The sequence below is a fragment of the Zootoca vivipara genome, chromosome 2 (genome assembly GCF_965207765.1).
Source record: "Zootoca vivipara chromosome 2, rZooViv2.hap1.1, whole genome shotgun sequence".
Lineage (NCBI taxonomy): Eukaryota > Metazoa > Chordata > Lepidosauria > Squamata > Lacertidae > Zootoca > Zootoca vivipara.
This window is the reverse complement of record NC_142584.1, coordinates 65,677,357-65,704,768: the sequence shown is the minus strand read 5'-3', so window position 1 is coordinate 65,704,768 and position 27,412 is coordinate 65,677,357. Positions and strand designations below refer to the sequence as shown.

Sequence of the window (27,412 nt, the reverse complement as noted above, 5' to 3'; positions counted from 1 at the left end):
AAACCCGACATTGGTAACATCGACTTAGAGCGGAAAGGGCACTGGGCTAATTGGGGCAGAGGCAGCTGGGCTCCAACAAGCTCAGCACAGAAGCCGCTTAACAGCTCCCTTGCACAGAGGCATTTCATGGGGTGGTGGAGGGGGAGGGAAAGGGGCTCCCGTTCTGCTGCCTCTCTCCTGCCTCTCCCCACCCACCCCCTTGTTACCACAATTGCTCATTACAGGGAGGCTGCCCTTGCTAATTGCTGATCTGCACCAAGCATCCTGCCTTGAGAGACCCACTTATTGCCCTGATTAATGGCAGATGCTTCCCGGTCGTCAGGCATCAGCCGTGCTGCCGTAGCAACCACTCACCTCAGCAACCGCTTGCCACAGCCACTTCCACCTGTCCCAGATTTAGGGGCCGCTGCAGAGTTGGAGATGGGGAGGGGGGATGGAGCTCAGAGTCGAAATCACTGGTGGTGGAGCGGGAGAGGGCCAGGTTCAGACAGAAGGATGAAAGCAAGACTTTGTGCAAGAAGAGAGGCTATGGGGGTGTGCCTGGTGGGGTCTGTGGGGCATTTGTCGGGCTGGGGGAGGAGACGAAACTGAGGTTCTGGGTAGGAAGGGACCACACTACTGAAAATTCCTGTGAACCTTTTCTCTCCCTTCCTCTCAACCCTCCAGGGCTCCAGCAGGGAGTGTCACGGTGGCTCCAGGAGGCCAAGCAAATTCTTTGCCTCTCCTTCAATTGCAGCTGAGGACCAAACGCTTGGATTCAATAACGTTCCTGCTGGAGCCTCAAGGTCACCCTGAGCCCTGGTCCCTCCAGCTGCAGAGTGGAGGAGGAGACAGAGGCCTTGAGGAGGAAGGGGGGGGAATGCAGCAGGCAGAGGCAGCCACTGTAGACTCCCCACATACACACAGCAATGGGATCCCAAGCTTGCCCCACATTAGAAGGAATGTGCAATGAGGGAAGAGGGCTTTCAGCTCTTCTTGCCTTGCACAGAATGCCTCTGCCTATTCCTCCCTGGAGGAAAATTGTGTTTGGTACAATGCAACTTGCCCTGCCTGGAAGGGGAGATGTAATTTTGAGAGGTGGTGGTGCCCCCACAGCCCTACCACAAACCCATCCCCACTGCAATCTCTCTCCCAGTTCAGCCTCTTGTGTGTCCCACAAGATAGGGAGACTTCCAGCTCCTCACACGTTTCCTGTCTCCTGGCCTCCTTCACAAAATGCATCCATGTGGAGATGGGGCAATTATTTAGCAAGCAGACTTGTGAAGTGGGGAAATGTTGGCAGGTAAGGCCTTGCACAATTAGCACCTTCCTCAGCTGTTCTGTCTCTGTGGTCTGCTCCAGCCCTAGTGTGAGCCATAGTGATTGTCACAGTAACAAAAAACGCAAAACCATATAGATTATCATGTGTGGCTGGGGTTTGTCAAGCTCTGATAAATCTCTGACACGGGCATGACCAACCACGGACCTAACATACAATTCCTTTTCCATTCCAGGGCAAAAGCCAGCCAGCCTCTTCTATGGCCCTTTTCACACATCTGATGTGTGCCTATTTATCTCTTATGCAATTTCTACTTAGTTGTTGTTGGGGGGGGGTGTTAATGCTTCTTTTTTTGCTTTCAAGCCTGCACAAACAGTGCCCACATACGCACACAAATAGCAGCGTAATGGCTTTGAGTGACATTTGGGGAAAACTCCTAAAGGTTGAGTGGAGAGAGCTCCAGGCCAGTTAGTCTAGAGTTGCCCAGTAGGGGGTCTCCTTGCTGCGTTCCACGAAATGGCTGGGTTGGCTCCAGCGCTTGTCTGATGACCCAAGCACATAATTACAGCCGCAGGAATCTTTCTCAAACGTCACTGATCCTTCCTCCCTGGCCCTTGCTTCCACCATGCATGCACACATAGCAGGGGTGGGGGTGGGGACGGGGAGGAGCTACCCTGCTGTCAGATGACAGTGCTCATCACCCCTGACCGTTGGCCCTGTTGGCTGACGCAAGCTGGAGTTCAAAAACGTGTGTGCACAACCAACCACCTTGTCCAAAGAACAGCTATGGGTGTGGGACTCTCTCACGGCCCCTTAAGTTTACTCTAGAGGCTGTGGAGCATCTAGGTTGCTACCATGTGGGTCAGCTACTGAGGGAGGTGTATCTTCTGGAAATTACAGACGCCCCCCTTCTGGAGCAGTACCCATTTCTCAGTCCCTGCTCCTGGGCTGATGTTCAGCACCGCAAGCTAATCCATAGCCCAGTTCAGAAATATAAGCACAAGCTGCTACAGACCCCCAGGCACCATGCCAACACAGATCCACACACACGCACACACCTTACTCTGTTGCACGTCAAAACACACCAACTTGCCTTGTTCAACACATTTGGGCCGGCACGCACACCTGTGGTTTCTCATACGGAAGCCAGAAATCAGAGGGCAAGCTGCCTAGGAGATCCCTCTTGGGAGCACAGTCTGACCTGGGGCTGGGCTTGCCACGTCTATATGAGGATCGATGGCCAAGTTGCCTGAGAAGGGAGCTCTGCTGCTCCCAGGGCACCCCTAGGAAGCTTTAGATCACCATTTACCACCTTGCAACCCTGCCTGAAACCCTGGAGATCTGCTGCCAGTCAGCAGGGACAATGCTGAGTGAGGTGGACCAATGGTCTGACTTCCTATATTCTCCTATAGAGAACTCCCATAGCCGCCTATTATGCAAAGCCCCACAACCCATGGGACTAGTTTTGTAATACAGGGACAAATGAAGGAAAATCCAAGACTCAAACAGGATTAGCACTTGAAAGGGCCCTCAGGCAGTAAGATCGATCCAGCCTAAGAAAGACCGGGAAAGAGTTCCAAGCTGAACTACACCTCCAGAAATAGCACATGGTGCTGCCGTCCTAGGAGTGTACCACTTTGGAATGCAGGCGAGGGGCTCACAGGAGTGAATGCTCCACATCATCAAAACAAAACACACCGTGCATCTCTTGCCTGTGGGGGGGGGAAGGGGGCCAGAGAGGATTCTCGCAAGCTTTCCCCTCAATTTCTGAGTGGTACAGATCAGAAGCCCCCAAATATTCCTAGTGGGGGATACAAAATGGGCTGCTGCTTTTACGCTCTGCTTGTGTCTTTCCTAAAGGTTGGCCGCTGTTAGAACACCATTTAAATTAGCAGGGCTCTTCTGTATGTGCTTATGTTCCTCATTTTCTATGTGCAAGAAGAGATTGCATGTTTTTTTTGGGGGGGGGGCATTGAAACACAATCTTGTCCTGCATTCTGAAGTGGTGGTTCAGTCCCAAGCGATGTATTTGTGGAATGATTTGCCTCTCTTGAGTAGAGAGCAAGTAAGTGAGGGGAAGCATAATAGAGGCACACAAAATTATGCAAGGTGTGGAGGAAGCAGATAGAGAGAAGCTTTTCTCCCTTTCTCATAATAGTAGAACCCTGGCTATCAGTGAAGCTGAATATGGCCCTTGCTCCACCACAGAGCATCTGAATTGTATACAGAAGGTTTTCCTGGTCTTGTTGCTGAGCTCAGTGGAGTGGGAGATCAGCCAACTAGAAGAGTCTCTGAGGGGTACTTGCCTGGAGGCAGCGGCAGCATCCAAAGTCAGGTCCAGTCCTACGGCGGGCGAACAGTGATCCATGGGGTCAGATGGTTCAGGAGTCAGGGAACCCGATGATCATGGGGTCCAGGGTCACAACAAGAAAGCAGCAAGGTAGGACCAGGAACTACTAGCATTGCTACCAGCACCTGCCTGCTGCTTGAGGCTCTGCTTAAGAAGGCAGAAGCCAGCTGGTTCTCATCAGCATCTTCTCCTCTTAAGTCCTTGAAGGCTGATCAGCTGCAGGTGGAGTCACTCCCCTTTCTCTCCCTTCAGGCTGCTGTTAAGCAGGCAAAGCTGACTCCTGGCCCATGGCAAAGGCTACAGATTCAGTCCTTGACATCTTCAGGTAGGGCTGGGACAGTAGGACGAAGTCTCATCTGAAACCCTAGAGAACTGTGGCCAACCTGTGTGGACAACACTGAGCTTATTGACTGACTCTGTATAAGGCAACCTCTCCCTAATGGAGAACCAGTGTGGTGTAGTGGTTAAGAGGGGTCAGACTAGAATCTTGGAGACCAGAGTTCAAATCCCCGCCTGGCCCTAAAGCTCGCTAGGTGACCTTGGGCCAATCACTGGCTCTCATCCTAACCTACCTCACATGCATGCTGCTTAGATCTCCTTGGAGAAAAAGGTGGGATATAAATGCAATAAACAAATAGTACATATAATTATGTTAGAAGGTTCAGGACAGCCAAAAGTACTTCTTCATACAGGACAGAGGCAAACTTGGGAATTTTCTCCCACAAGAGGTAGTGACAGCCACCAACCTGGATGGCTTTAAAAGAGGCTTAGACAAATTCATGGAGGATGAGGCTAGCAATAGGTACGAGGTCTTGATTGTGGGCTTCCCATAGACATCAGGTCAGCCACTGTGAAGACAGGATGCTGGACCAGATGACCCTTGGTCTGATCCAGCAGAGCTGTTCTCATGATGGGGTATGAGGTAGAATTAACTTTGCAGAAAGAGCCTTTCCCCCATTTGAATACATTGTGTGTCTGCGTTGTATATGAACATACATGTACTGTTAAGGCATGAGTGAAAAAAGTCATTAATCCATATTTGCTTACAAGGGGGGGGGGGAAAACATGCCCTAATTTCTGACAGCCTACTTGGTCTGAATAGGGAGGACCTCATGAGGGACATCCTCAGCACAGCTGGAGAAGACGCAGCAAAAGTCAACTGAAAAAATCAGGAAGTTGGAGAATCTTCCCTAAAAGGAAATGCTAAAAAGGGAGATGCTTCTTAGTTTAGGAAAAATGATGACTTAGAAAGAACATAATAGAAGTTTATAAAATTTTGAATGGTGTGAATAGAATGAATAGAGAGATTTCTCTCTCAAAATACTGGACCTCTGGATCATCCAAATAAAACTGATTGGCAGCAGACTCAGGATACTTAAGAATATAGCCATGCAATACATCATTAGTATGTGGAATTTATTGCCACAAGATATGGTGGAGGCCATGAGGATCAGTCAAATTAATGGTGGATAGTTTGATCAATGCGTCTTAGCCATGAGAATGAATAAAGGAATTCTATATTCAGAAACAGTTTACTTCTAATTAACACATGCTGGGGACAAACAAATCTTCATCATGACCCGCCTGTGATCATCCAAAGGTCGAGTTGCCAGCGTTAGGGAGAATGGGTCTTTGCTTAAGCTCTTATGGTCACATTTGAAGCTCAGTTCAGGTGCAGTGGAAGTGGGGGAGCTACAACTATGGATAAAATAAAAAAATTCCTTCAGTAGCACCTTAAAGACCAACTAAGTTTTTATTTTGGTATGAGCACACGAAAGCTCATACCAAAATAAAAACTTAGTTGGTCTTTAAGGTGCTACTGAAGGAATTTTTTTATTTTACTTCGACCCAGACCAACACGGCTACCTACCTGTAACTACAACTATGGATAATATTGATCTAGTGGTCTGATCTATTGGGGTTCTAATGTTCCTACTGTCCTGGGTCAATCAATCAACATGCATTCCTTGGAAGCTGGATCTGCTGCCCCTGTGGATCCTGCCATCTGGGGCAGTTGTCTCATTTTGCCTCATGGGTGGACCAGCCCTGCCAACAGCAATAAAAAGCATGCAGGGAGAGCTGATTGTTTGGGTCTTTCCCCCATTGTTTACAACTCCAGTAGCAGGCCAATTTCAGTAACACGGGAAAGAGATACATGATTGGTCCTGTCCATGTAGTTGTGATATATTCTCTCTCTCTCTCTCTTTTACACACACACAAACACATATGGGAACTAATGCCTACATTTCTCTCTCTCCTGTCACCAGGAGCTGAGAAGTGAATAATAGGCAAAAAGACTTGAAGCGCCTCCTCCTAGCATTCTCAAGGAACTGCAGGTAGGATGAAAGTCGTGTAGGGACATAGGTATAAGCTTAGAAGCTGCCTTATTCCAAACCACACAATTGGTCCAGCTAACTCAGGATTGTGAAAATCCTGACTGGAAGTGGCTTTCCAAAGTCTTTCCTAGTCCTACATGGAGACACCAGGGATTGAACCCAGGGCTTTCTGCATGCAAAGTATGAGCTCTACCACAGAGCTCTGACCCCAATATCAGAACACTGGAAGTGTCCATTGTGAGTTTCTGCACCTGCTGGGCCAGAGATTCTTACCCAAACATTCAAAGGGACTTTGGTATATAGCTCCTAGAAAGATTGGGTGGCATTTAGCCTCACTTCACACAGACGCTTCTCTGGTTCAAGAAAATAAGAAAGTGCCCCATGCGACTTCTTCTCCTGCAATATTGAAGGAAGGGGCTGAACGCACCTGACCCCAGCATGAGCTGGTAAGAAACAAAATGAAACAGCTCAGTGCAAGTTGTCCAGCTGATGTCATCCAAAAGTCACCAGGAAGCGTTTGGTGTTCACACTGCTTGGAACGCAGAGATAATGAAAGATCTTGCACATACCTCGTTCTGCCATAAGGGGCTATTGTGAAAGAGGGCTCCCCCCCCAAAAAAAAAGCAGCAGCAGCAGCAAGGCGAGTCTGGCAATTCTCTAGCTAGATTGTTCCAATGGTTACTTTCTTTCTTCCCCATGCTAAGAGGGTGCAGCTTATCTGCACCTAATTTCTTGTCTGAATTTGTCTGCCTTCAGCTTTCAACCGGGGGCTCTCATTCTGCCTTTGTCTGCTGCTGCATTAAAGAGCCGCCTGCCGTCAGAAATCTCCTTCCGTACCATGTAGGTACTTAGAGATTATGATCAAGTCACCCTTTACCCTTCTCTTGGAGAGACTAAACAGATCGAACGGCTTTGGTAAGGCAGGGCTCCCTGCCCTCCAGTCATTCTTACAGCTTCTCCCTACTTCCTCTGATTTATGAACACATTTTTACTGACACATTTTTTAAAAATAAAAAACTGCAATATAAGCAGGGCTCAGGGTCCAGGTTTTAGCAATGTTCGTCTTCAGGATTCACACAAGGGTAACGTCACCGTCTTCCCATTCCTTCTGCAATGACCCCTGCTTATTTAAGGGGTTGTTTACAAGATAATATAAGGCTAACCTTCCACACACTTTAAAACACATGAAAAACCACTTTATAACCAGAATGCTTGAAGACTAGTAAAAAGGTGGACCACCTCTTTTCTCTTCCAAAGAGTGTTCCAATGGAAAGGTGATTGTACTACCTGTTGAGGATTATAAAGGAATACTCTGTGTTAATTAGCCCAATTAATACATTAAGTAATCTTGAGAACACACAATAAAACAGAGGTGGGCAACCTCAGGCCCTCAGGCGTCTCCCCTGCTCCACACCCTCCTTGAATATTTTTGCCTGGCTGGATTGTGTCCTTGAGCTTTGATCATGCCTCTTGGGTACCTGGGTGTGTGAGTGTATCTACCGGTAGAAATTTTACATCCCTTGCTCCTCCCACTTTTGCCCGTGGCCCCACCCACCACCGGCACATGGCCCTTTGGAAGGAATGTGGCCATTGGACAGAGGTAGTTTCCTCAATTAAAGGAATTGCATTAAAAGCTAGAGTGGTGGTGCTAATCCACATTGGTGACTGAGATTAATTGGGAATAAAAATGTGTTACTTTATGACAGCTCCCTCTATGTATTTCTCAGAGAGACTCATAGAGAACTCTCAACCAAGTTCCATCTCTGGGAAAGGTGACATTCAGCTGTCAGTCTGAGAAGGCTGGCTGGTTTTGATTTGGAGGTGTGGGGGCAGAAAGGTTATATAACTGGTGATCCACCAAGACTGCTGGAAGAAGGGGTGGAGGTGACAAAAACCCATAGAGGTTCATCTTCTAGGCAATGGGAGGGATTCAGCATAGGAAAGCCTTCTCAAAGCCCACCCTGGTTTTGGACTGCTGCCTCCCTCCCACTCCAGAAAGGTGCAAATTTGACAATTCTCATGTTGCAATAGCTGCCCCATCCTACCTAAGCCATACTGACATTATCAAAACCAAGAAGAGTTTGGATTGGATATCCCGCTTTATCACTACCCTAAGGAGTCTCAAAGCGGCTAACATTCTCCTTTCCCTTCCTCCCCCACAACAGACACTCTGTGAGGTGAGTGGGGCTGAGAGACTTCAGAGAAGTGTGACTAGCCCAAGGTCACCCAGCAGCTGCATGTGGAGGAACGGAGACGCGAACCCGGTTCCCCAGATTAGGAGTCTACCACTCTTAACCACTACACCACACTGGCTCAAACTGTGGAAACCATGGTAGTGGTTAGAAATGGCTCTTGGCTGCAATCAGCCTTTCTGCAGCTTGCCTCTGTTTCTGTGGCATGGAGAAAATGAATCTATTGTGCCACACCTGAAGCCCCTGCCTTCCACATAAGAAGAGAGCCCTGCTGGATCAAGCCATAGGGGCCAACTAGTCCAGTATCCTGTTCTCACAATGGCCAACCAGATGGTGAAGCCTGAAAGCTGGACTTGAGCACAACAGCACTCTGCCCACCTGCAGTTGCCAGCAACTGGTATTCATGGGCCCAACAGCCTGGAGGGCACCAGGTTGGGAAATCCTGCAAACCACTGCAGTTCAGAGGTGCTTATATAAGGCATGTGAAAGACTGTGGAGGGACATCTGGTGCACTGAGACCAGTCCATAGATCAAGAATCTCCTTGGGATCCCCCTTTCTTTCTTCAAAGCATGCCTCTGAGGTTTTCTGGTTGGGGTAGCATCTGATTGTTGAGGACTTGTTACAGCAGGGTCCTTGGTTAATGACTCAGCTTCTAAGTATGACCACCCTATGCCCATAAGAATGATCACAGGGAGAGATTGACAATAAAATGTTGCAGCATGGAGTGCACCTGTTCATGGCTGGCTGGCTGGCTGGCTGGCTGGCTGGCTAGCTAGAGCCCTGCTCTCTCCCAGGATACTCCATTCCATTTCCCTACCCCTGTTTTTTGTTATTGCTCTTTCTCCTTCCCTCCAACAGTCCATCAGCATCCCATGGCCACTGTGTGCTGTTTGTACCAGGGTTGGGATGCTGCTATGGACTCCAGCTCCCATCAGCCCCAGCCAGCATGAACAGTGATCAGGGATGATGGAAATTGTAGTACAGTAACATCTGGAGGTCCACAGGTTCCACATCCCTGCATTAGTATTTGATTATGTAATTATCTGGCGCCTGCCACCAGTGTCTTCTCTTTCACCTCTCCAATCCTTCACCTTTCTAGTTCTGCCAAGAGAATGCCCCTCCTACATCCTTCTCTCTGCCTTTGCAGAGTCCAGACTCAAAGGTCCTTATGAAGACAGCATCTTCTAGTGAGTGAATGAGAGAACACACCTTCTCACGCCAGACCCGCTAGCATATGACATTTCATTGCCATGGGATTCTCCCAGGGTTGCCTTTTGTCACTAGCTCACTTGTTCCAAATCTCAGGCTTTATAAAGGGTTGCACCTCACATCCGAGCAAATCAAGAACACCAAGCAGACAGGTCACCCCTTTTAAATAAGAACATTTCACCTCCGCATAACTCTGTGGAGCACAAGGCACATCTCCAGGGTGTCCTTTGTTTTTATTTTGATCTGACAACCCTGTCCTTTCCTTTTGCTTATCAAAAGGAAGTGGGATTGTATGCTTCCTTCACCTGTAGCTTAACTGAGGCAAGGGGCACCATGAAGTTGTGAAAATAAACAGATGATGCCTTGTCTTATCTCACCACTGGAATATAGGCAGGGCAAATCACAGACCTGGCTGCCTAATGGAGAGGCAGTCCAGTAATACACCAACTGAATTGCAGGCTTCAGATCCCTCCCACTTACATCCAGTGGCCCCTTATGTCCCACCCCAGGCACAGCTCAGAGGCATCCTTCATCTTCAGCTGTTGATTTCTGACATCTTAGTCCACTGTAAGGTTTCCAATCAACCCTCCGTTGGAGCACATGCACCGTTCACCTGAGGTCACAAGATCAATTTCAATAGAGATCAGTTACCCCATACTGCTTTTTTAATTTTAACCAAACCATCAAGCTATCAGGGCAGCCCAAGACAGTCAATGGGTAAACCCCTTCCATGTTCTGGAGGAAATGAAATGGAGGAAAGGAGATTTTAATCCACTTTGGTGCTATGCAGGGAATGCACCCAACCAAAGGCTAGCAGTATAAGATGGGGCGATATTGTATTATGTGTTGATAGTGATTGGGTCACCTCACTCCATACGATCTCCTTGCTCACTCCCCACAAACAGAACCATGGAGGGAAATTAGCATCAAGGGAGTGTAGGATCATAGAGCTGAACCGAGGGCCATTAGTCTTACGAAGCCAGTGAGGAAAACCAAGAGACACGACTTTGGGGGAAATGCATGGGAGCAAAAAGAGAGCTAAGGGACAAAGACAATCTGAGACAAAAAGGTAGTTGTGTGATCCTAAGGGAGCAGGCTGAGAAAGTCAGGATTATGGAGCATTGGTAGGGGGGAAAGGCAATTAGTCCAGCAGTTTTTCAATGCTTGTTTCAGCTCTGACATTGTGCCTGGCTACAGCTGATACCGCTGTGGCTCCCTGAGTCCTCAGAACAGCACAATAACTTGGGGCATGTGGGATGATGCAATTGGCTTGGGCTCTTGTAGATTTGGAAGAGCACAGAACAAACTGTCTGCATTCTGGAATTGCCTGCCCGCTCTGTGCAAATGGGTCAAATTGCCCTCATCCATAGGCGAAAGGCTTCCTACGCTGCCAGGATGAGCCACAGACTCCAGGCAGGTGGAACGCCCACCATCTTCAGCAGGGAAGAGGCCCCCCTCTATGTGGGCCCCTTTTGTGACTGTGCCTCTCGAAGGGAAGACTTAACCCCCTGCTTGGCTTGAAAGTTGGCTGTCTCCCTACAGGCTGGCACTGAGATCAGTGGGAAGAGCGGAGTGAAAAGACAAAACAGTATCCACTCATGCTCCTCTCTGCTGCCAGGTCCAGGTCCTCATCCTTCAAAGCAGCCTGTGGCATGTGCGGGTTTTCAAAGAATCACTGTGCAGCTCTACAATAGGCAGCTTGTTTGTGCAGTTGGTAGTGGCTGCTCTGTAGAGGGCATGTATTCCTCATTGCCAGGTGTTCTGGCTAGGTGCGTAACTGAAGGGCTCTGTGACATACAAGTGTGTGGTCAGGAGGCGTGTTGCCTAGAGAGGAGTTATTATGATCGAAGGCAGCATAACATGTGTGCAGTTGTGTGAATGTTTGCTGGCAATGCAATCACCCTCTCTGTGTTGTTTGTTTGTGTATGTACACATTATCTTTTGCATTTGTGAGTGTGTCTCTCTGTGTGTTTGTCATGCGTGCACACGAGTGCCTAGCATATGTTCAAACCTCTTGCTGTATGGGGTTGGTGGGAGCTGCAAACAATTTGCAAATGGCCCTTCTAATCCTCAAGAAATCCTGCAAAGTGTGTGTCCATGAGTGCATGTGTGTGTGTGTGTGTGTGTGTGTGTGTGTGTGTGTGTATCTTTGGTGCATTATGACGGAGTGGCTGGGGTTGTAGCTTGGAAATCCTTCTGCTGATGAGGCTCCAGAAGCAATTCCAGAGACACACCTGTGCATTCCAGGTTAGCTTACCCAAGACTCTGCTTAGAGAAGGAGAGTGGTAGGAATGAGAATGGCTGTCCTCTTTCGGTTCCACGCTCTGCTACTGACCTGCTGGCTGACCTTGGCAATGTCCCTAAGGCTCTGGGCCTCAGTTCGCCCCAATTTAGTTTGGGAATCAAAGCCCTGCCAGGCCTCGTGGAGGCTGGAGGGCTGCACTGTTGTTGTTTTTGTTCAAGGCTTGGATGCTGCTCTGATCAGGAAACTAACTGCCTCTGAGCCCAGCCGGACAGTGAACTCTGGGTGAGCAGATGGGTGTCTTTGTTGGTGAGGAATGTGAAACAATTAGCCAACCCTCTGAAGACATCCTCTGTCATCCTAATAACACACACACACACACACACACACACAACCCCTTCCCACATTAATATTCCTCTCTTTGGCACAGGGCAAACTGAATGCAGCTGCACCACTAGGCCCCATGCCCCTACCTTTCGTCAAATCCTCAGCTTGGGGTTCCCATCACAGACCCAGGGCTTTCTAGGTTAAATATATCTATGTACCATATTCTTCTCCCCTTCGCCCAACCACAAACTTCCCCTGCCAACCTCTAGGCACAACTGCCCCCATAGTTGTTGGAAGTCCCACTTCCAGTATTCCTCCTGTACAGAGAGGTCCCAGTTATCCTGCGGAGGCCAGAGCAGTCAAGCAGTCTCTGTTTCACATCCTTCCTACAAAACCCTTCGGTCACCTTGCAAAAAAAGAGAACTGCCTGCCAGATCTGAGAAGCAAGACAAATAAGACTGTGAGCTCCACTGAAGCCAAGAGGAGTGGCAAGAGGGTGGGTGGGGAGGGGGCAGAGATGCAGACAGACACCCCCACGCTCCCCAGCCCTTGCCTTAAACTCAGTCAAAGGGCAGGAGCAATGGGCAGAAACGCAAGCATTGAGAGATCAGGACGGAGCCCCGGAAAAGAGGGTCCCTCTGCTGCAGACGCAAGACACACTTTGGCAGTGCCAGGGCAGCGGGTGGCGGAGGCAGCGTTGCACATGGCACCGAGCCCAACGGCTGCTTTAGACAGAGCAGGGGGTGCAGTCGGCCTGGAAAGTTTGTGATTACATTTGGTGGTGCCAAGTGACTCCCTGTCGTGTCCAGGGTTCCCGCTCACCTCGACGACGACGACCCGCGCCCACTCCCGCTTGCCGAGCCCCTGGCTTCCACAACACACACCTCGTGCACACTCCTACGACGATGCCACCTGGCGGCTCCACTGCCACCGTGGCTGAAGCCACGGCGCCGCATTCTCCGCCAGTGCCCACGGTACCCCCCGTCGAACCGAACTCAGATGCATCTTCCGCTCCAGCCGCCGCCGCCACCCCCCGCCGTCCCCGAGGCTGCCACCCGTCAAGGAAAGCACCCGAGCTGAGCGCGAGAGCCACTCACGCTGCTCCAACCAGACCGACGCCACCGCGCGTAAAAAGCGCTCTGACTCACCGTTGGGATGAATGTGGCTAGTGAGGATCGTGCCAGCCAGTAGGACATGCCATAGCCTTGTGCCCAGGCGGGCACCGGCTCCCAGCTGCTGCCATAAAGCCATCCTTCGGCAGGAGAGAGGGTCGTCGTGTGAGGACAGGATCAGGCCCAGGGAGGGAGGGAAGGAGAGGGGGGAGGAGGAGGAGGAGGGAATGGGGACGGCCCAGGGAGCACTGGAGAGGGGGGGGTGTCCCAGCTGGAGTCTGCTCCGCGCTGCCGCCGCCGCAACAACTCCTCAAGGCACCTCGGGGGCACTTAGCACCCCAGCCCGCCGCGGGCTCCCTGCGCGCTCCATCTGCTGCTCATGGCCGGACGGACCCGCCGCCAGGGCTTCGAGGGGCAGCTGGCGGGGGCCGGCGGCAGGAGAAGGGGGCTCGATCCGGCAGCCAGCACTGGAGCTCCGTGCCGGGCAGCCGCAGAGACCCCCTCGCCGGCCGGTCGCGGCGGCGCGACAGTGCGTCTTGCGTGTGTGTGCGCGCCTCTCTCTCTCTCTCCTCTCTCTCTCTCTCTCTCTGCGCGTATGCCAATCTCTCTCTCCCTCCCTCTCTGCCTCTCTCACCCTCGTTCCCACTCACTGCCAGGCAGCGCCGGGCTGGCTGCAAGCACCTTGTCCGCGGCAATGCAGAAGAGAAAGAAGAAAGAGCCAGCGAGGGGCTGCAAAACCCGGACTGGAATCCGCCACGGGAAGGGACGGAGCAACAGCTGGTTCCAGACTGACAAGCTCCGGAGACGCAAACAAGCCCTCCTCTGGGAGGGAGAGGGAGCCGCAGCCGCCAGGCGGAGCTCAGCACACCTACCTCCCGCGCCGGGCTCGCTCGGCAACGCCGGGTAGGGAGAGAAAGCCCGCCGCCGGCTCGGAGAGGGAGGTGGGCATGGGAGCCAACGGCGCCCGGCGCTTGCTATTCTATTATTTTTATATGGCGTGGTAGGGACGGTGGGTGGGCAGGAGGCTGGCTCCGCGAGGAAGCCTTTCGACTGCCCGGCCTCACAGCACTTTCCCTCCCTGCGGGCCCACGGCTTCCCTATCCGCCCCCGGAGGAGCAACAGGCGGCAGCAGTAGCAGCAGCAGAGCGAGGCGAGCAGGCTTCCTCGAAGGAAGCCCCCAGTTCCGCCCACCAACCGACGGCCAGCCCGCCCCCCCAGCCCACTCTTCACACAGGACGGGGCCAAACTAGGTCTCTCAGCCCCGCAGCGGCCCCTGCCTCGCAGCGATCCCGCCGCCGCCGCCCCTTTAGCCATTTCTGCTGTTTCTGGGAAACATCATCACACCTCCACTGCACTCCTGAGAGGCGAGCGAGCAGCATTCACACATCGCAGAAGAATGGAAAGAGCGGGAGAAGGGCTGATGGAGGAGGGGAGGTGGGACGGGGAGGGAGAGAGGGAGGGAGGGAGGGAGGAAGAAGGCCCCTCTCCCAGCTCCAGGAAACTGGACCCTTCCCCTCATAAAGGGCTCCAGTCCCCCGCCCGCCCCCGCCCCCGTGGCCACAACGTCTCTGAGGGCACAAGGCATCATTCCCAAGGGTCCAGAGTCCCGTCCGGCTGCCGTCTCGTCCGGACTCCAGTCCTGGGCTTGTCGGGAGCAGGGACTGCCAATCACCGGCATTTATGTTCTGGACAAACGTCCCCTGAGGAGCTGCCTGGGACCCCCGCGCTCTCCCGGTGCCGTCTCTGCCGCAGCAGGGCGGGGAGCAGAGGCGGGCGGAAGAAGGAAGGGCGCAGGGTGTGAAGGAGCCCGCGGGGCAACCCTGCCCGGCGAGGGGGCGGGGAAGGAGGACGCCAGGGTCAGGCGAGGGGGCTGGTCGCCGCGGCGGCGGCTGGCGAGGAAGAAGCCCGCGCCTCTCGCAACACAAGGAGAGGCACAGGGAGAGAGGAGAGAGACGCCGCTCTCGCAAAAAGAGACACAAAAGACGGGACGAAACAGGCTCGGAACAATACGGGCAGACTCCGGCGCACGTACGGAGGGCGGCGGGCACATGGGATCGCGGGGAGAGTTGCACCGCAAGCCACATGCATGCATGCACATCGCATGTCAACACAACACAGGGTATGAACACGGCGAACGGAGACGCGCCGAAGAAGGAAGGGAGCGGGAGGGAGGCGGAGAGACAAAGCAGCACAAAGAACAACAGACAATTCGCACAGAAAGACCAAATGGAACAGGAGCAGACCCCGGGCACTATCTCGCACACGCGATGCAAGGGCAACAACCCTCACAAGACAGCGCTGCCTCTTTGTATAGAGCGGTGCTCGTAGCTCAACACACAAGGTCCCACGCTAACCACATGGTGCTAGGAGGGCAGGACGCAGGAGCACTTCGTTTGTTTATTTAGGGTGGCCTCTACAACTAAGTTTTGCTCAGAGTAGTCTCACTGGAATGAATTGGACCGAACTCTCATGGAATCATTATGGGTCTACTCTGAGTAGGGCGGAGCTGAATACCACCCTTTGGTTATGTTCCACACTGTCTCCAAGCTCAAAGTGTTTTGCATGGTTCTCCCCATCCCCACTCCGTCCTCACAACAACCCCGCGAGGTTGGTCAGACTGAAGGGCAAGGACTGGCCCAAGGTCACGAGTGAGCTTTGTGCCTGAGTCTCCCATCCTCATCTGCAAGACACGCACTGCTGAGTGTCTTGTGGGCGCTGGGAAGTGGGGCCAAATCCAGCCTCCGGGAATCTCTTTGACAGCTGCATAAGGGCTTCCATCTTTTACCCTGACTTTGTGGAGGGGGAAACTGCTGGCCACAGTTAGCGTCTCTGCAGCACGAAGTGCCAGCCAGGCATTGCTACCAGTAATACATTCATCCCATCACTCCAAGGAATAAGCAAAACACATGGCTGAGGGAAACCCCTTCCCCACCCCTATTTCTCACCCTCTGACTGCTCCTCAAGCAGCAATTTGGAAGTACTGTAGGTGCAAGAGCAGATCTAGCCAAAGTTAAGAAGTTCACAACCTTTAAATACACACACAAAGAGATAGACCTTCTTCTGCTTATTTAAAGCTTGCATTTTCTTAACACACACAACTCCCCTGTGGCCCAGAATGCATTGGGCTTTTTGAATGGAATTGTCTGTTATAGAACTTTGAATAAATCTGCTCCTGCTGCAGCCTCCTACAGAATGCTCTTGTGTTTTGTGTGTGTGTGTGCTTATCTTGAGAGCTTTTTTGAGAGGCCAATGCCTACCCCCAGAGTCTCGCTGGAGGGTGCTTTTCCCACCACAGATTCCAGTCTGAGCCTACTCTGCTTGTCAGCACTGCCTGGCCTCTGTCACCACAGGTCTCAGCATCCTACAAAGAGCATGCAGCAGGACAGGCACACTTTAAATGTCAGAGGAAAAAAGGGGGTGATGCTCTCTGAGGGGATGCCCATCCTGGCAGCCACATCCCGCCCCCCCTTGCACGAGGCACTGCCTCGGTAGTAACATCACTGCCCAGCACTGGGGTTTCCATAGAAACACCCCCCTCTTTTCAACACACATTGACCAGAGCTGATGTGAGGCTGAGGGGAAGATCTGGCCATGAGCCAGCAGGTGTTCATCATCCCCTGAATGGTTTTGACGGAGAAAAGAATTTCAGGTACTGAGCAGTATCAAGTAAATGTGAATGCACAACTGATCCCTGCTTGTGGTCATGTTCTGGTTACTTGGCTGCTCTTCTGATGTCAGTGAAAGGTGACAGCAAATGGCCCCAAGAGTGACAGATAACACTCACCCCCACACCCCATACCAACACATTCTGATAATGTTAGAGGCAGTTTAGGAAATATAGGATGAGACACACACGAGAGAGAGGGGGGGGAGAAAGAGAGACTTGGGGAGCAGGCATTCACTGTTTTGCTGAGCTGGCAACTGGGCAGAACAGGCCTGGTGTCAGGTGAGAGTGGCCAGGGTTATGGGAAACACATCTTTTAGCTTAGGGGGCTGAGGGTTGCCTATAAAAACTGTTTAGCGGCTGAAAGAAAGTCAGGGCCTCTGAAACTATTCTGCCAGGATAGAGAGTGTGGGCTCAACCATTATGGACTGCAACACTTCCCCCCACATCACGTATATGTGCACACACCACACTGAGTAGCACAGATATATTATAGAATTTGACTTCCTCCAGAGAACCCGGGGGGGGGCAGTCCTGAAGAGAGTGTGACGGGGATGGTAGAGCAAGCCTCCAGCTTTCCTTGGTCCCATGGGGTGAAAACTGATGTGACTGTGCCTACTTCAAAGCTCTGTCTTAAAAAATATATACGAAACCTTGGCCAGGGCTCTCACCTGGTCAGAATGAAATGGGGATTCTGTGCTCTTAAAAACCAGTTGTGTTGCCCCATCAAACCCTACTCCCTTATCCTTAAGCCCACTTTACTCTCTCTGGTTAACCCTTCCTCTAGCTTTGTTCTTTCTGCTGCCCCACTGCTGCCCCACAAATTTTGCAAATCCCTACTGTTGGAGTAAGTAGGGATGTCACCAGTTGAAAAGTGGAACTGTGTGCTGCACACTTGATCAAGAGTGGCTTTCATAAGGTCTGCTGGTAGAGAACGTGGTTGCTGAGATATGCCTCTCCAGTGCTACTTTGTCTCCATGTAATCCTGGGCACTGAGATGACACCTTTGCACACCATCAGATGGACCCACAGTCCCTCTTCTTCCCCAGAAGGGTTTCCCTAGTCAACAACTGCTGCAGAGTCTTCCCTCTGGTTGTCCGTTTGCTATGCCCAGAACCCTCTTCCTCTGCCCATTCACTCCTGTCCTCCAACATTATGTTGGCAATTGCCAAGCCTTTCTCAGGGACCTTGCCATATACCTGCCAGGAATCAACTCCTCCAAATAATGTGGCAGGCCACAGCCATGGCACAGTCCCTGCTGTTCTGGAACTCTTTGGTAGTTGGCAAGAGAGCAAGAGAATGAGACAAAGCCATACTTGCTCCCACTTACTAGTCCCGTCCCTTGGATATTTATTTACATCCACTAGGCAGCGTGAAGTTGGAGACTCATTAGCCTCTTCTATTTGCATGAAGCCGATAAATAGTCCTAAAGGAGATGCTCGTGCCACATCTGGGCTTGTCTTTCCCAGCAGCACTTGCTCCTTCTTGGCTTGGCTTGTTATCAGTCATGCAGCTGCCTAGGCAAGCTCTTTCCCAGGAGTACAGAGTGGTCCCAGCCAGTTGCTGGACACAGTTAACATTGCAGTCAAGGTGCCCTATTAGCAATGACACTATCCTCTCCCCAACTTGCTGTGTTTTAGGACTTGGCTGCCAGAACAGAGAGGGAACCAGAAGAACAGATGACCCAGTAGAAATGCTTCTGCAGATGTAAGGGGCTTCCCATTCTCAGCTCTGTTAAGAGGACTTATTCAGTGCAGAATACCATCACAACAACTTGACAGTCAAAATAATAGAATTATAGAATTGTAGAGTTGGAAGGGACCATGAGGGCTATCTAGTCCAAGCCGCTGTGAGGCCCACATATGCCCAATGTGGGACCCAAACCCATGACCTTGAGATTAACAGTCTTAGTCTTGCACCAATTGACCTATCCCAAGATGCCATATGCAAGGCAGTGCTTATTAATCACCACCACCCCATAAACTCATAGCCTCATTCTCTCTCTCTCTCTCTCTCTCTCTCTCTCTCTCTCTCTCTCTCTCTCTCTCTCTCTTTCTTTCAAAATATTTTTTTCTTTTAATATAGTTATATGCCACTTTTCCAGGCAAGCCTATCCAAAGCAGTTTATAACAATGAAAGCTACAAGTATATCACCCCTCCATCACCATATAAAGTCAATAACAAAACAGAATCACAAAAATAAAAAGAGACTCAAAACTCTGATAACAACATAATATTCCAGGGTGGTATAGGTGCAGGCAATTCATCAGACAGCTCACACAGTCAAAAAAATTATCAGGTTTTCACAATGCACCACAGGGGAGGTGTATCAGCCTGGCTCTTTGGAAACTGGAGTTTTTACATTTTCCTTTCTCTGATCAAAATTGATCTTGCTATAGTGGCTCAATTAGTGCCCATGAAAGAAGCTCTGCTATGTTCCTCTTATTACTGAAAATTTCCATATATTTAAATCCCACTTTTATTCCACCATAGAACCCATGGCAGTGAACAGATGGTCTCCCATCCAGGCACTGACCAGGCTCAGCTTCAGGGAGGGGGACAATGGTTTGGTTTAATATGCCATAAGACTAGGCTCTGATTGTCAATTTCTTGTTTGGGGGGGGGAGAGGAAGGATTTTGATAGAGGGTCTAAGGTGGGAATCAGCAATAAGTGGCTTTGTGGGCCAACAGTGGTCCCTAAGGGCTTCCATCAGTCGGCAAATGGGTGTGTGTGGATGCAGCAGCTGTGACCATGGGACTTGCTCATGGTCCTGTGTAGTGAGCATCTCATCTTCTCAAAGAGCTTCTAAGGTACAACCAGTTTCTCACCACATCTGGCTGATGTGGTTGACCATGGAATGAAGATGTAGCCCGTTTTGGGGATTTCCTATCAAATTCTAGCAAAGAACAAAGAATTTGACGGAGCATCCTCCAAGGACCAAAAACGAGCTCTGAACTGCATGCAGTATGAGTAGTTGATCTTTCAGCAGGCAACTCAGGAAGGTGCCCAAGGAAATCTTACAGCATCTCTGAGAAATTAATATTAAATACGAATCTCAATCTTGAATTAGAAATTGTTTGGCACTTTATTTCTGCACAGCCATTTTGCTTTGCACAAACCTCATTCCCACCTCAGATTACCTCATGTCTTCCCTTAATAAACGTATTGATGTTGCACTATAAATTCTATTTGAAGTGCAGTGTGGCAGACCAGCCGACTCTGGGTGCAGTGACTCCATGAGAGCATTAAGTCTCAAACCTCAAGCAAGAGAACTGAGCCCTAAGAAGTTGGATCCAAAAGAACTCAATATGTAACAGCTTCTCTGATTCCTGGGGAAATGGAAGTAAGGCTGAGGTAGCTCAAGAGGAATCTGCTTACCGTCTAGAATTGTTGGTGTGTTGGAGGGGAAGTGAAGCTCTCTCTTGCTCATTTAGGGCCTCAGAATCTACTTGGGGGCGCAAGTGCTAGACAGCACCTCACACTGAGTTAGTAGGAGAAAGAGCCACTGTGGCACAGTGGTTAAAGTGGGACTAGACCAGGGTTTCCCAAACTTGGGTCTCCAGCTGCTTTTGGACTACAACTCCCATCATCCCTAGCTAGCATGACCAGTGGTCATACTGTTGGTTCAGTATGGGCCAGGTGGAAGCCAAGAAGCCAGCAAAAGGGGGAAACTGTGAGTTGAGAGGGTTAAGGAGAAGCAGGTGACAGCGGAGGAGAAAAGGCAGGCCTTGCAGTCTGTGATGGGACATGATCTCCTCCTTGCCATGTGCCAGCATGCTCTGCAGAGCTAATTTCATTTGTAGCTCCAGGAAATGAACAATTAACAAGATGCTCTGATGCCTTTAAAAGCTGAAGTGGGCGAGAAAAGGCCTGGGCCAGCTGCTGCCTTCCTTCACCCTATCATAACACATGCTCCATACAGGTCCCCTCCATTGCCAGCAGAGGACCTTAGACCTTCCCACTGAGGATCTGGTGCCATCACAGGTCTGTCTGGTACTCCATCTCCAGGTCAGCCTAGCTGCTGCTCTTCCAAAACCAGGATGAAAAAGCTTCTGCACATCCTCTCTTTTGAGTATCAGCATTCTGACCCCAGTTGTTTCAAGCTTCACACTGGAAACTCTTTTTAAAACTTCAACCTAGACTTAGCTCGAAGCCACAGACAATTGGATGTTAAAGCTTTGGCACACAGCTAAAATGGCAAAACTAAGGGCCAGGCTAGAGAGGATGTAAATCATGTCGCTGGCCCGTCATGCCTGTTTTTTGTTCTCTGAAATAACAGCTGCAAGGGACGTGAGCCGGACTGGAGCTGGAGCATGTGGGAAGGAGAGGACCTCTGTCCAGATTGGGTATGTGCATAGATATGTTGCTGCAATTTGCTTTGAGAGGAAAGCTCCCACTGAAGCCGATGGGAAACACAGACTGCCCGATTCCAGAACAGTCTTACTGTGGAGTTATTGACAAAGTGTTTTTGCTTCTTTGCATATTGAAATTGTTAGTGTCTTCAATAGACACGTCTCTGAAAAATTATTTTTCCTCTCGTCTGATCTTCGTGAATCAGAGAACTGTAGAGATGGAAGGGATTCTGAGGGTCATATAGCTCCACCCCCTGTGATGCAGGAATCTTAATTAAATCATACATGACAGATGACCATCCAACTTCTGCTTAAAAACCTCCAAGGAAGAATAGCTCACCCCGTCTCATGGGAGTCTGTCAAACAGGTCTTACCATCAGTTCCTCCTGGTGTTTAGTCAGAATCTCCTTTCTTGTAACTTGGAGCCATTGGTTCAGGTTCTACCTCCAGGAACAGGAGAAAACAAGCTTGCTCCACCTCCATGTGACAGCCTTTGAGATGTTTGAAGGTGCGCTATCATATCTCCTGTCTGTCTGTCTGTCTGTCTGTCTGTCTGTCTGTCTGTCTGTCTGTAAGTCCAGAGCCCTTCAGGGGGCTTAAGAATTAGAAAATGACTGATCTGTCTCCTTAAAGTCAGCTTCTCCTGCATTTACTGGCGTACCTCAGTTCCCACTCAGCATTTCACATCCAATGATGGAAAGCCAAATGGACGGCTAAACATGCTCAATGTGGTCCAGGGCGGTTCAAATTCCTGCTCAGCTGTAAAGCACTCTGACTGACTAGTCATCACTTCTCAGCTTAACCTACCTCACAGGCTTGTTGTGAGGATAAAGCTCCATATTCACCAGCCAGAGCTCCTTGTAAAAAAAAAAAAAGGAAAAAAGGCAGAGTGCAAGTTGCAATAATCAAAAATTAAATCAAAAGGCGGAAACAGTTGAATAAGGGCGGGAGGGAATGGCAAGGTTGTAGAGGAAATGAATGTGAACGCCATTTCAGCCAGCACATGATTTTTCCAGACTCGACAAAGAATGTAGTAGTTACCTGAGGGGAGGAGATGGGATTCTTCTTTCATGACAAAGGTGGCAGCCCAGCAACTATTCCAGATGAAAAGACCACACTTCTCTGACTTGCTTTGAAGAGCAAACTTCCAAGCTACTCCCCACTGGCTTTGTTCGTGCAGTTATTTTCCCTCTGCCTGCTTCTTGGAGGGGGAGAAAGCCACTGCCAGCTCTTCCTTCTCCAAAGCAGTTTGTCCCAGAGGCAGCTCCTCTCAAAACACTGCAGGGCGAGCGAAACCAGCTGGTTTTGTTGAGGATTAGCTAATGCAGCTGGGGCGGGGAGCTTTTTCAGGCTAAGGGACAGATTACACACACACACACACACACACACACACGACCCCAGTGGAAAGTTGTCAGAGGGATCATGCCATAACTGGGCCATATACCAGTACTGGTAGGGGCTGGACCTGCCCCGCCCCCGACACTCACACACCCCTTGCATGCACACAGCTATTTCCCATGAAAACAGAGGGGTATTTTTAAATCAGGGTGTATGGGGTGCTAGCTCAGGGGGAGTACCTCTGGTGGGGGACATGTCATGCTCCTTCTGAGGTAGCTTGTCCATCTTTGGTCCCCATCTGTGGCTCCTTGAAACTGTCATCATGAAACAGCAGCCACACCCTGAGAACAACTTCGACTGGCTGGCGAGGGTAGCTGATGGGTCTCAAACCCTTTCCCTGCATGCGAAGGCTGGCTCCAGTGGATTGAGAGGACAAGACCAATAGTGGGTCCAATGGTCAAGAATGCAGTTTCTGCATGTCCTGTAGAGGGAAGTGAGGGGCTCATCGACTTAGGAAGGTAGCACATCTAGAAGGAAAACTCTGACCCTAAACCTCCGCTTCCTGCAGGACATCTTTGGGAGAAGAAAAAGCAAAGGAGTGGAATCCATAAGATAATGGGAGGCACCTTGTATGCCTCCTTCTAGCAACTCCTGCAGCCAAGTGGTGCCAAATGTACTTCTCTGCTTTCCTTTGGACCACATCAGCAACACATCTGGGCAAGTCATCTGGGCAGCCCAGGACCTCCCTGTGGGAATGTTAGGGATGTGGATTAGGATATATTATTAGATAGATCCTATCCAAGCTTGTGTTAGCAAGCTTCCAATATCAGCAGAGTGACATTCCCCTTTTGTGCGCAGCAAAGCATGAGCGTTAGGTTCGCTAGAACCTCTGTAACAATATTATACTTTATACTTCAATATTACACTTCCTGGCAAAGTCCCCTTTGTCCCTCTTAAAAGAAATACACAACACAGTGTTTATAAAATAAGATAGAGTTTACTTACAGTTTCATCCTGAGTTAACAGCATAATCTCAGAAAGGCAGGCTTGCTTAGAAAAGTTACAAATATATACATGTGGAGACTACTTAGTAAAGTAAGGCTCCATTTGGTCTCACTCTTGGCAGCAGGCCAAGAGGGAGAACCATCCTAACTGGAGATTCTCTGGAGATGTGTTCCCATCGAAGGATAGAAGGCTAAGAGAGAGAATGGCTGCTGGTTAGAGGCTTTGTCCCAGCTAGTCCATCTCATTTGCATGTCTTTAGGAACAGGAACTTAATCAGGTGTCCCTCCAGGTAAGTTCCTGTTAGTGGACACTCTAGGAACTGTTGTGACTTGTCTGCCCCAGTGTTCCATCCCACAAACCCTCCATACAGACTCCCCAGGCTTGCACCCTGTGGCAGTCGCTTCAGTGCTGTCACCACAGCGGTTTGCCTTTACCCCCAGGCACACTCCACTGTCTCTTGAGACAGACGGAGGCCAACAATTTAAATATTAGTAATTCCATTCAAGTTTCAGCTTGTTTTCTCCACAAACATTGTTTTTAAAAGTTTTTTTTAATTAAAAAAGAACCCTGTCCAACTGGCGTAGGAGGAAGGCCAATTTAGTCCAGCCACTGTGAGGTGAATGGGCAGCCCCTTCATGTTTTGGGAAGAAGCAAGGAAATATTTAGGAGCCTGGGGGACTGCAAAAGCCAGCAGCACTTGACCTTCCTGAGCCTGATTCAGCAGACTGAGGATATGGGGAAAAGAAACGCCCATGACATTGCTTCTAACAGGCTCCCCCACCAGTAAGAACACTGTCCACTGATGGCTGAGAACAATTTCCTGCGTGCTATTCACCAGAAAAGGAAGGCAGAAACTCTGTAGTGTCTAGCCTTAGCAAGGCCAATGAGGACAATTTGTCTCTCCCTACTGCTTGAGTTCAGTGGTAGTGGAGGGCAGAGCTGAAATAAATCCACTTGGGATGGAGGGGATGTTCATTCACATTCCCAAATGTTGAGATTGTAATGATTATCTGTAGCTCACACTTCAAGGCCAAAATCTGACATTTCTTAAAGGATTTATGTACGTGTGTGTGTGTGTGTGTGTGTGTGTGTGTGTGTGTGTGTGTGTTATCAGCAGTAGGGATATTCACTTACTCTGCCATTAAGTACCAAATGTTCCCAGAAAGCCCATCTTTATCATAGTTCTGACCTTCTTTGAGGTGTCTCTTTTTGCTTGTGATATGCTTGGCACTTCCATATTATGCAGATCAGAGTTGAAACAAAGGAGCTCCAAAGTCTCTGTTAATTTCCATATAGAAATTATCACTTCAAAATCTCCAGGCCCACCTCTGCAAACTGACACTTCGTAGTTGCACAAAGTTCCATTTCCGCTCTAGACAAAGGCACTACAGACACAGTGATCCATCCAGCAGCTTGGGGGGGGGGGCTCTCCTCATGCTCTCTGGCCTAACAGGGGGAATCAATCAATCCACATCTTTAGTTCATCTCCAGCCTCCGCTCACTTGGCCTTTACTAGTAAAGCAACCAGCTTCTCTTGCCATTCTCACAGCTATGTGGAAACACGCAGCGGCTGGCTCATAGACAAGCTCTCAAAACTATCACCAAGAAACCAGCAACAAGCATCCTGCTTTGAACAAAATGGGAAGAAACCACTAGAAAACCAGGCAAGGCGTTAGCAATTACGTAGCGCAGCCAGAAAGCAATGCAGTCTCTGAGAGGACGGGATAGCATCTCTGACACCAGGTCGGCTGCAACAGATTTTGTGTCTGATTTTAATAACCAGGAGTTTCTCCTAAAATTATCTGATCACTAACAACCTATCAGGATGGAATGTCAATGAAGCCTGTGCCATGCTCAAGAAGAAGATGTGTTATGTGTTGTGTTGGGGGGAAGACTAGGGCAGACAGAAACTCAGGTGCCTCTCCCTCCCCCAAGAAAGGATATAATGAAGTGCTCCTAGATTCCAAGGCAAATGTGATTAGCAGGTCAAAGTTGTGCCATCTTTCTGCAAGGGAAGGCATGCTAGTCACCACCTGGATGGATTGCCCAGAGATCACCTTATGAAGAAGAGGAGGAGGAGCAATAAGATTCCCCTACACAGGCATCCCTCCAGCTTCAGCACCAACCCACTGGCAACAGGTGCATAGTCGCAATACTGCTGGAGGAAGCTGGAATAAGAGGTGGCCAACGATGCCAAATCCCCTCTTAGAAAGTGGGAAGTGAGATGGAGGTGGCTGCCAGAGAATGATGTAGAGCAAGAAGGGTGCTGATCTGGGTAAGTGATAGGCAGAGAGCATCATGATATGAATGCTGAGATCCAACTACATGGAAGATTTCAAGTATCTGCCTGTGCGGTTTTGGGAATTTGTGACAGGCAGTGTTCCTTTATTCTGCACATGCGTGTGTGCAAGCGTGCATCCACACAGATGCCATGCATACAGGGAAAAACAGCCTCTCCTGGCACACTCCTCTCTCCATTTTTTTGGGGGGGGGGGGAAATTACTAACAGCATTTGCATAAAAACAGGATGTTTTGCAGCTCTCTGCTCCATCTGCTCCTGCTGAAGTCATAGCCCCTGCGCATGAGCTCACGGCAGGTTGCCATGGTGACAATTGTGATCTCACATGTGCAGGAGTGCAGCTTTCGACCAGGAAGGGGGAGTTAGTAGACACACCTGGCCAGAGCCAACTGAGCCAACTTAGAACACCAATGCTCATGTAGACTGGAACATGACAAAATGGCACCCACCAAACCTATGCAGGCTGCTGTATTTCGCTACTCTCTGCCCTTCATTATAAATTATAGTTCAAAGCTCAAAAAATGTCAACATTGTGGTGATGAGGCACAGGGCCTTCTCAGTGGTAGCACCAGAGTCACGGAACTCTCTCCCCAGTAAAGTCCAGGTTTCTGTTCAGGCCTCATTGCACGCCAGGTCATTCCTTTGCACTTGACCAGAGCGAGAGTGAAAGAGGTGACTGTAAGAGCTGTTCCTACTCCTGGGACTGTTCCTACTCCTGGATCCAATGGGAGTTGTAGTGGAGGACAAAGGTGGCTCTAGCAGGCGGTTACAACAAGCAAGCTCCATCCCCATCTTTTTCTTTAAAAAAAATCCTCCTTTGCTCTCCTTGCAGAGTGCCATTTCCCTTCCAGCTCATCATGCATGTGAGTCAGAACCCTCAAAATATACTTTGCCCTTTCTTTGTCCATGGCTCACTCACTTCACCCTCCTCTTTCCCACCTGCAAGCCAGCGTCAGAGCTCTCTCCTTCACAGTCGCAGACTGGCACAGTTCCCTGCCATTATTCTTCCTTGCCGGGTGGACACCACCTTCCTCCCAGCTTCACCAGCACCCTGGCTTGCCTATCTCACCAGTCCTAGAGCCAAGCTCTTGCAGCACTAGGGAAGATGGGAGCCGCATTCGAAGACGCTGCGTAGCACGAAGACTGAGCCCATCGCTATCTTCGAGCACAGAAGGTGCACAGGGGGAGGCAGCTGGCCTCCGGGCTTGGTCCTGCTGAGCGCAGCTGAGCCTGGCCTTTGAAAAAGCACCATCAAAGGCGACGGAGCTGAGGAAGGGCGGGAGGGAGGCAGGCAGCTGTTCAGCATTCCAGCTCCTGTGCTCAGCCAACAGGTGGTTTCAGGGACAGAGTCGGGTTGGCCTGCGCTAGGTGCTTTTTAGGGTGCAGCCAGTGGGCTACCTCTTTCGAGGGAACCCCATGTGTGTGTCTTGCGACAGCAATCCGAGCCACACACCCACACCCCGGACGCCCTTGGAAGAGGGCAAGCGGAATCCCATTGCTTCCTTTCGCCCACTAGGGGGCACCAGGGAACACGGCAAGGGATAGATTTCCCCGCAAATGCATACACATCAAATCCAGACATAAAAGGATAAACAGAAACAGGCTTTGCATGTAGATACACTCATCAAAGCTTTTTTACACACACGTGCCCAAAGTCCACACTTTGCATGCAAACATCGGGCACCCAAGCCGACATGCCTAACACCCCCCTCCTCACCCCAACACA

General features: G+C 50.1%; 1 protein-coding gene across 2 annotated transcripts in view; it reads right to left on the bottom strand.

Moving 5' to 3' along the window:
- Positions 1-14,197, bottom strand: part of UNC5A (unc-5 netrin receptor A) — a 94,334-nt gene extending 80,137 nt beyond the window's left edge. The window contains exon 1 of one of the 2 annotated variants that reach the window (XM_060271599.2): positions 13,064-14,197. In XM_060271599.2, the coding sequence (XP_060127582.1) occupies positions 13,064-13,166 (103 nt within the window). In that variant the 5' untranslated portion in view covers positions 13,167-14,197. The remainder of the gene's footprint in view (positions 1-13,063) is intronic. The other variant, XM_060271600.2, reaches the window with a different exon arrangement.
- Positions 14,198-27,412: the final 13,215 nt, after the last annotated feature.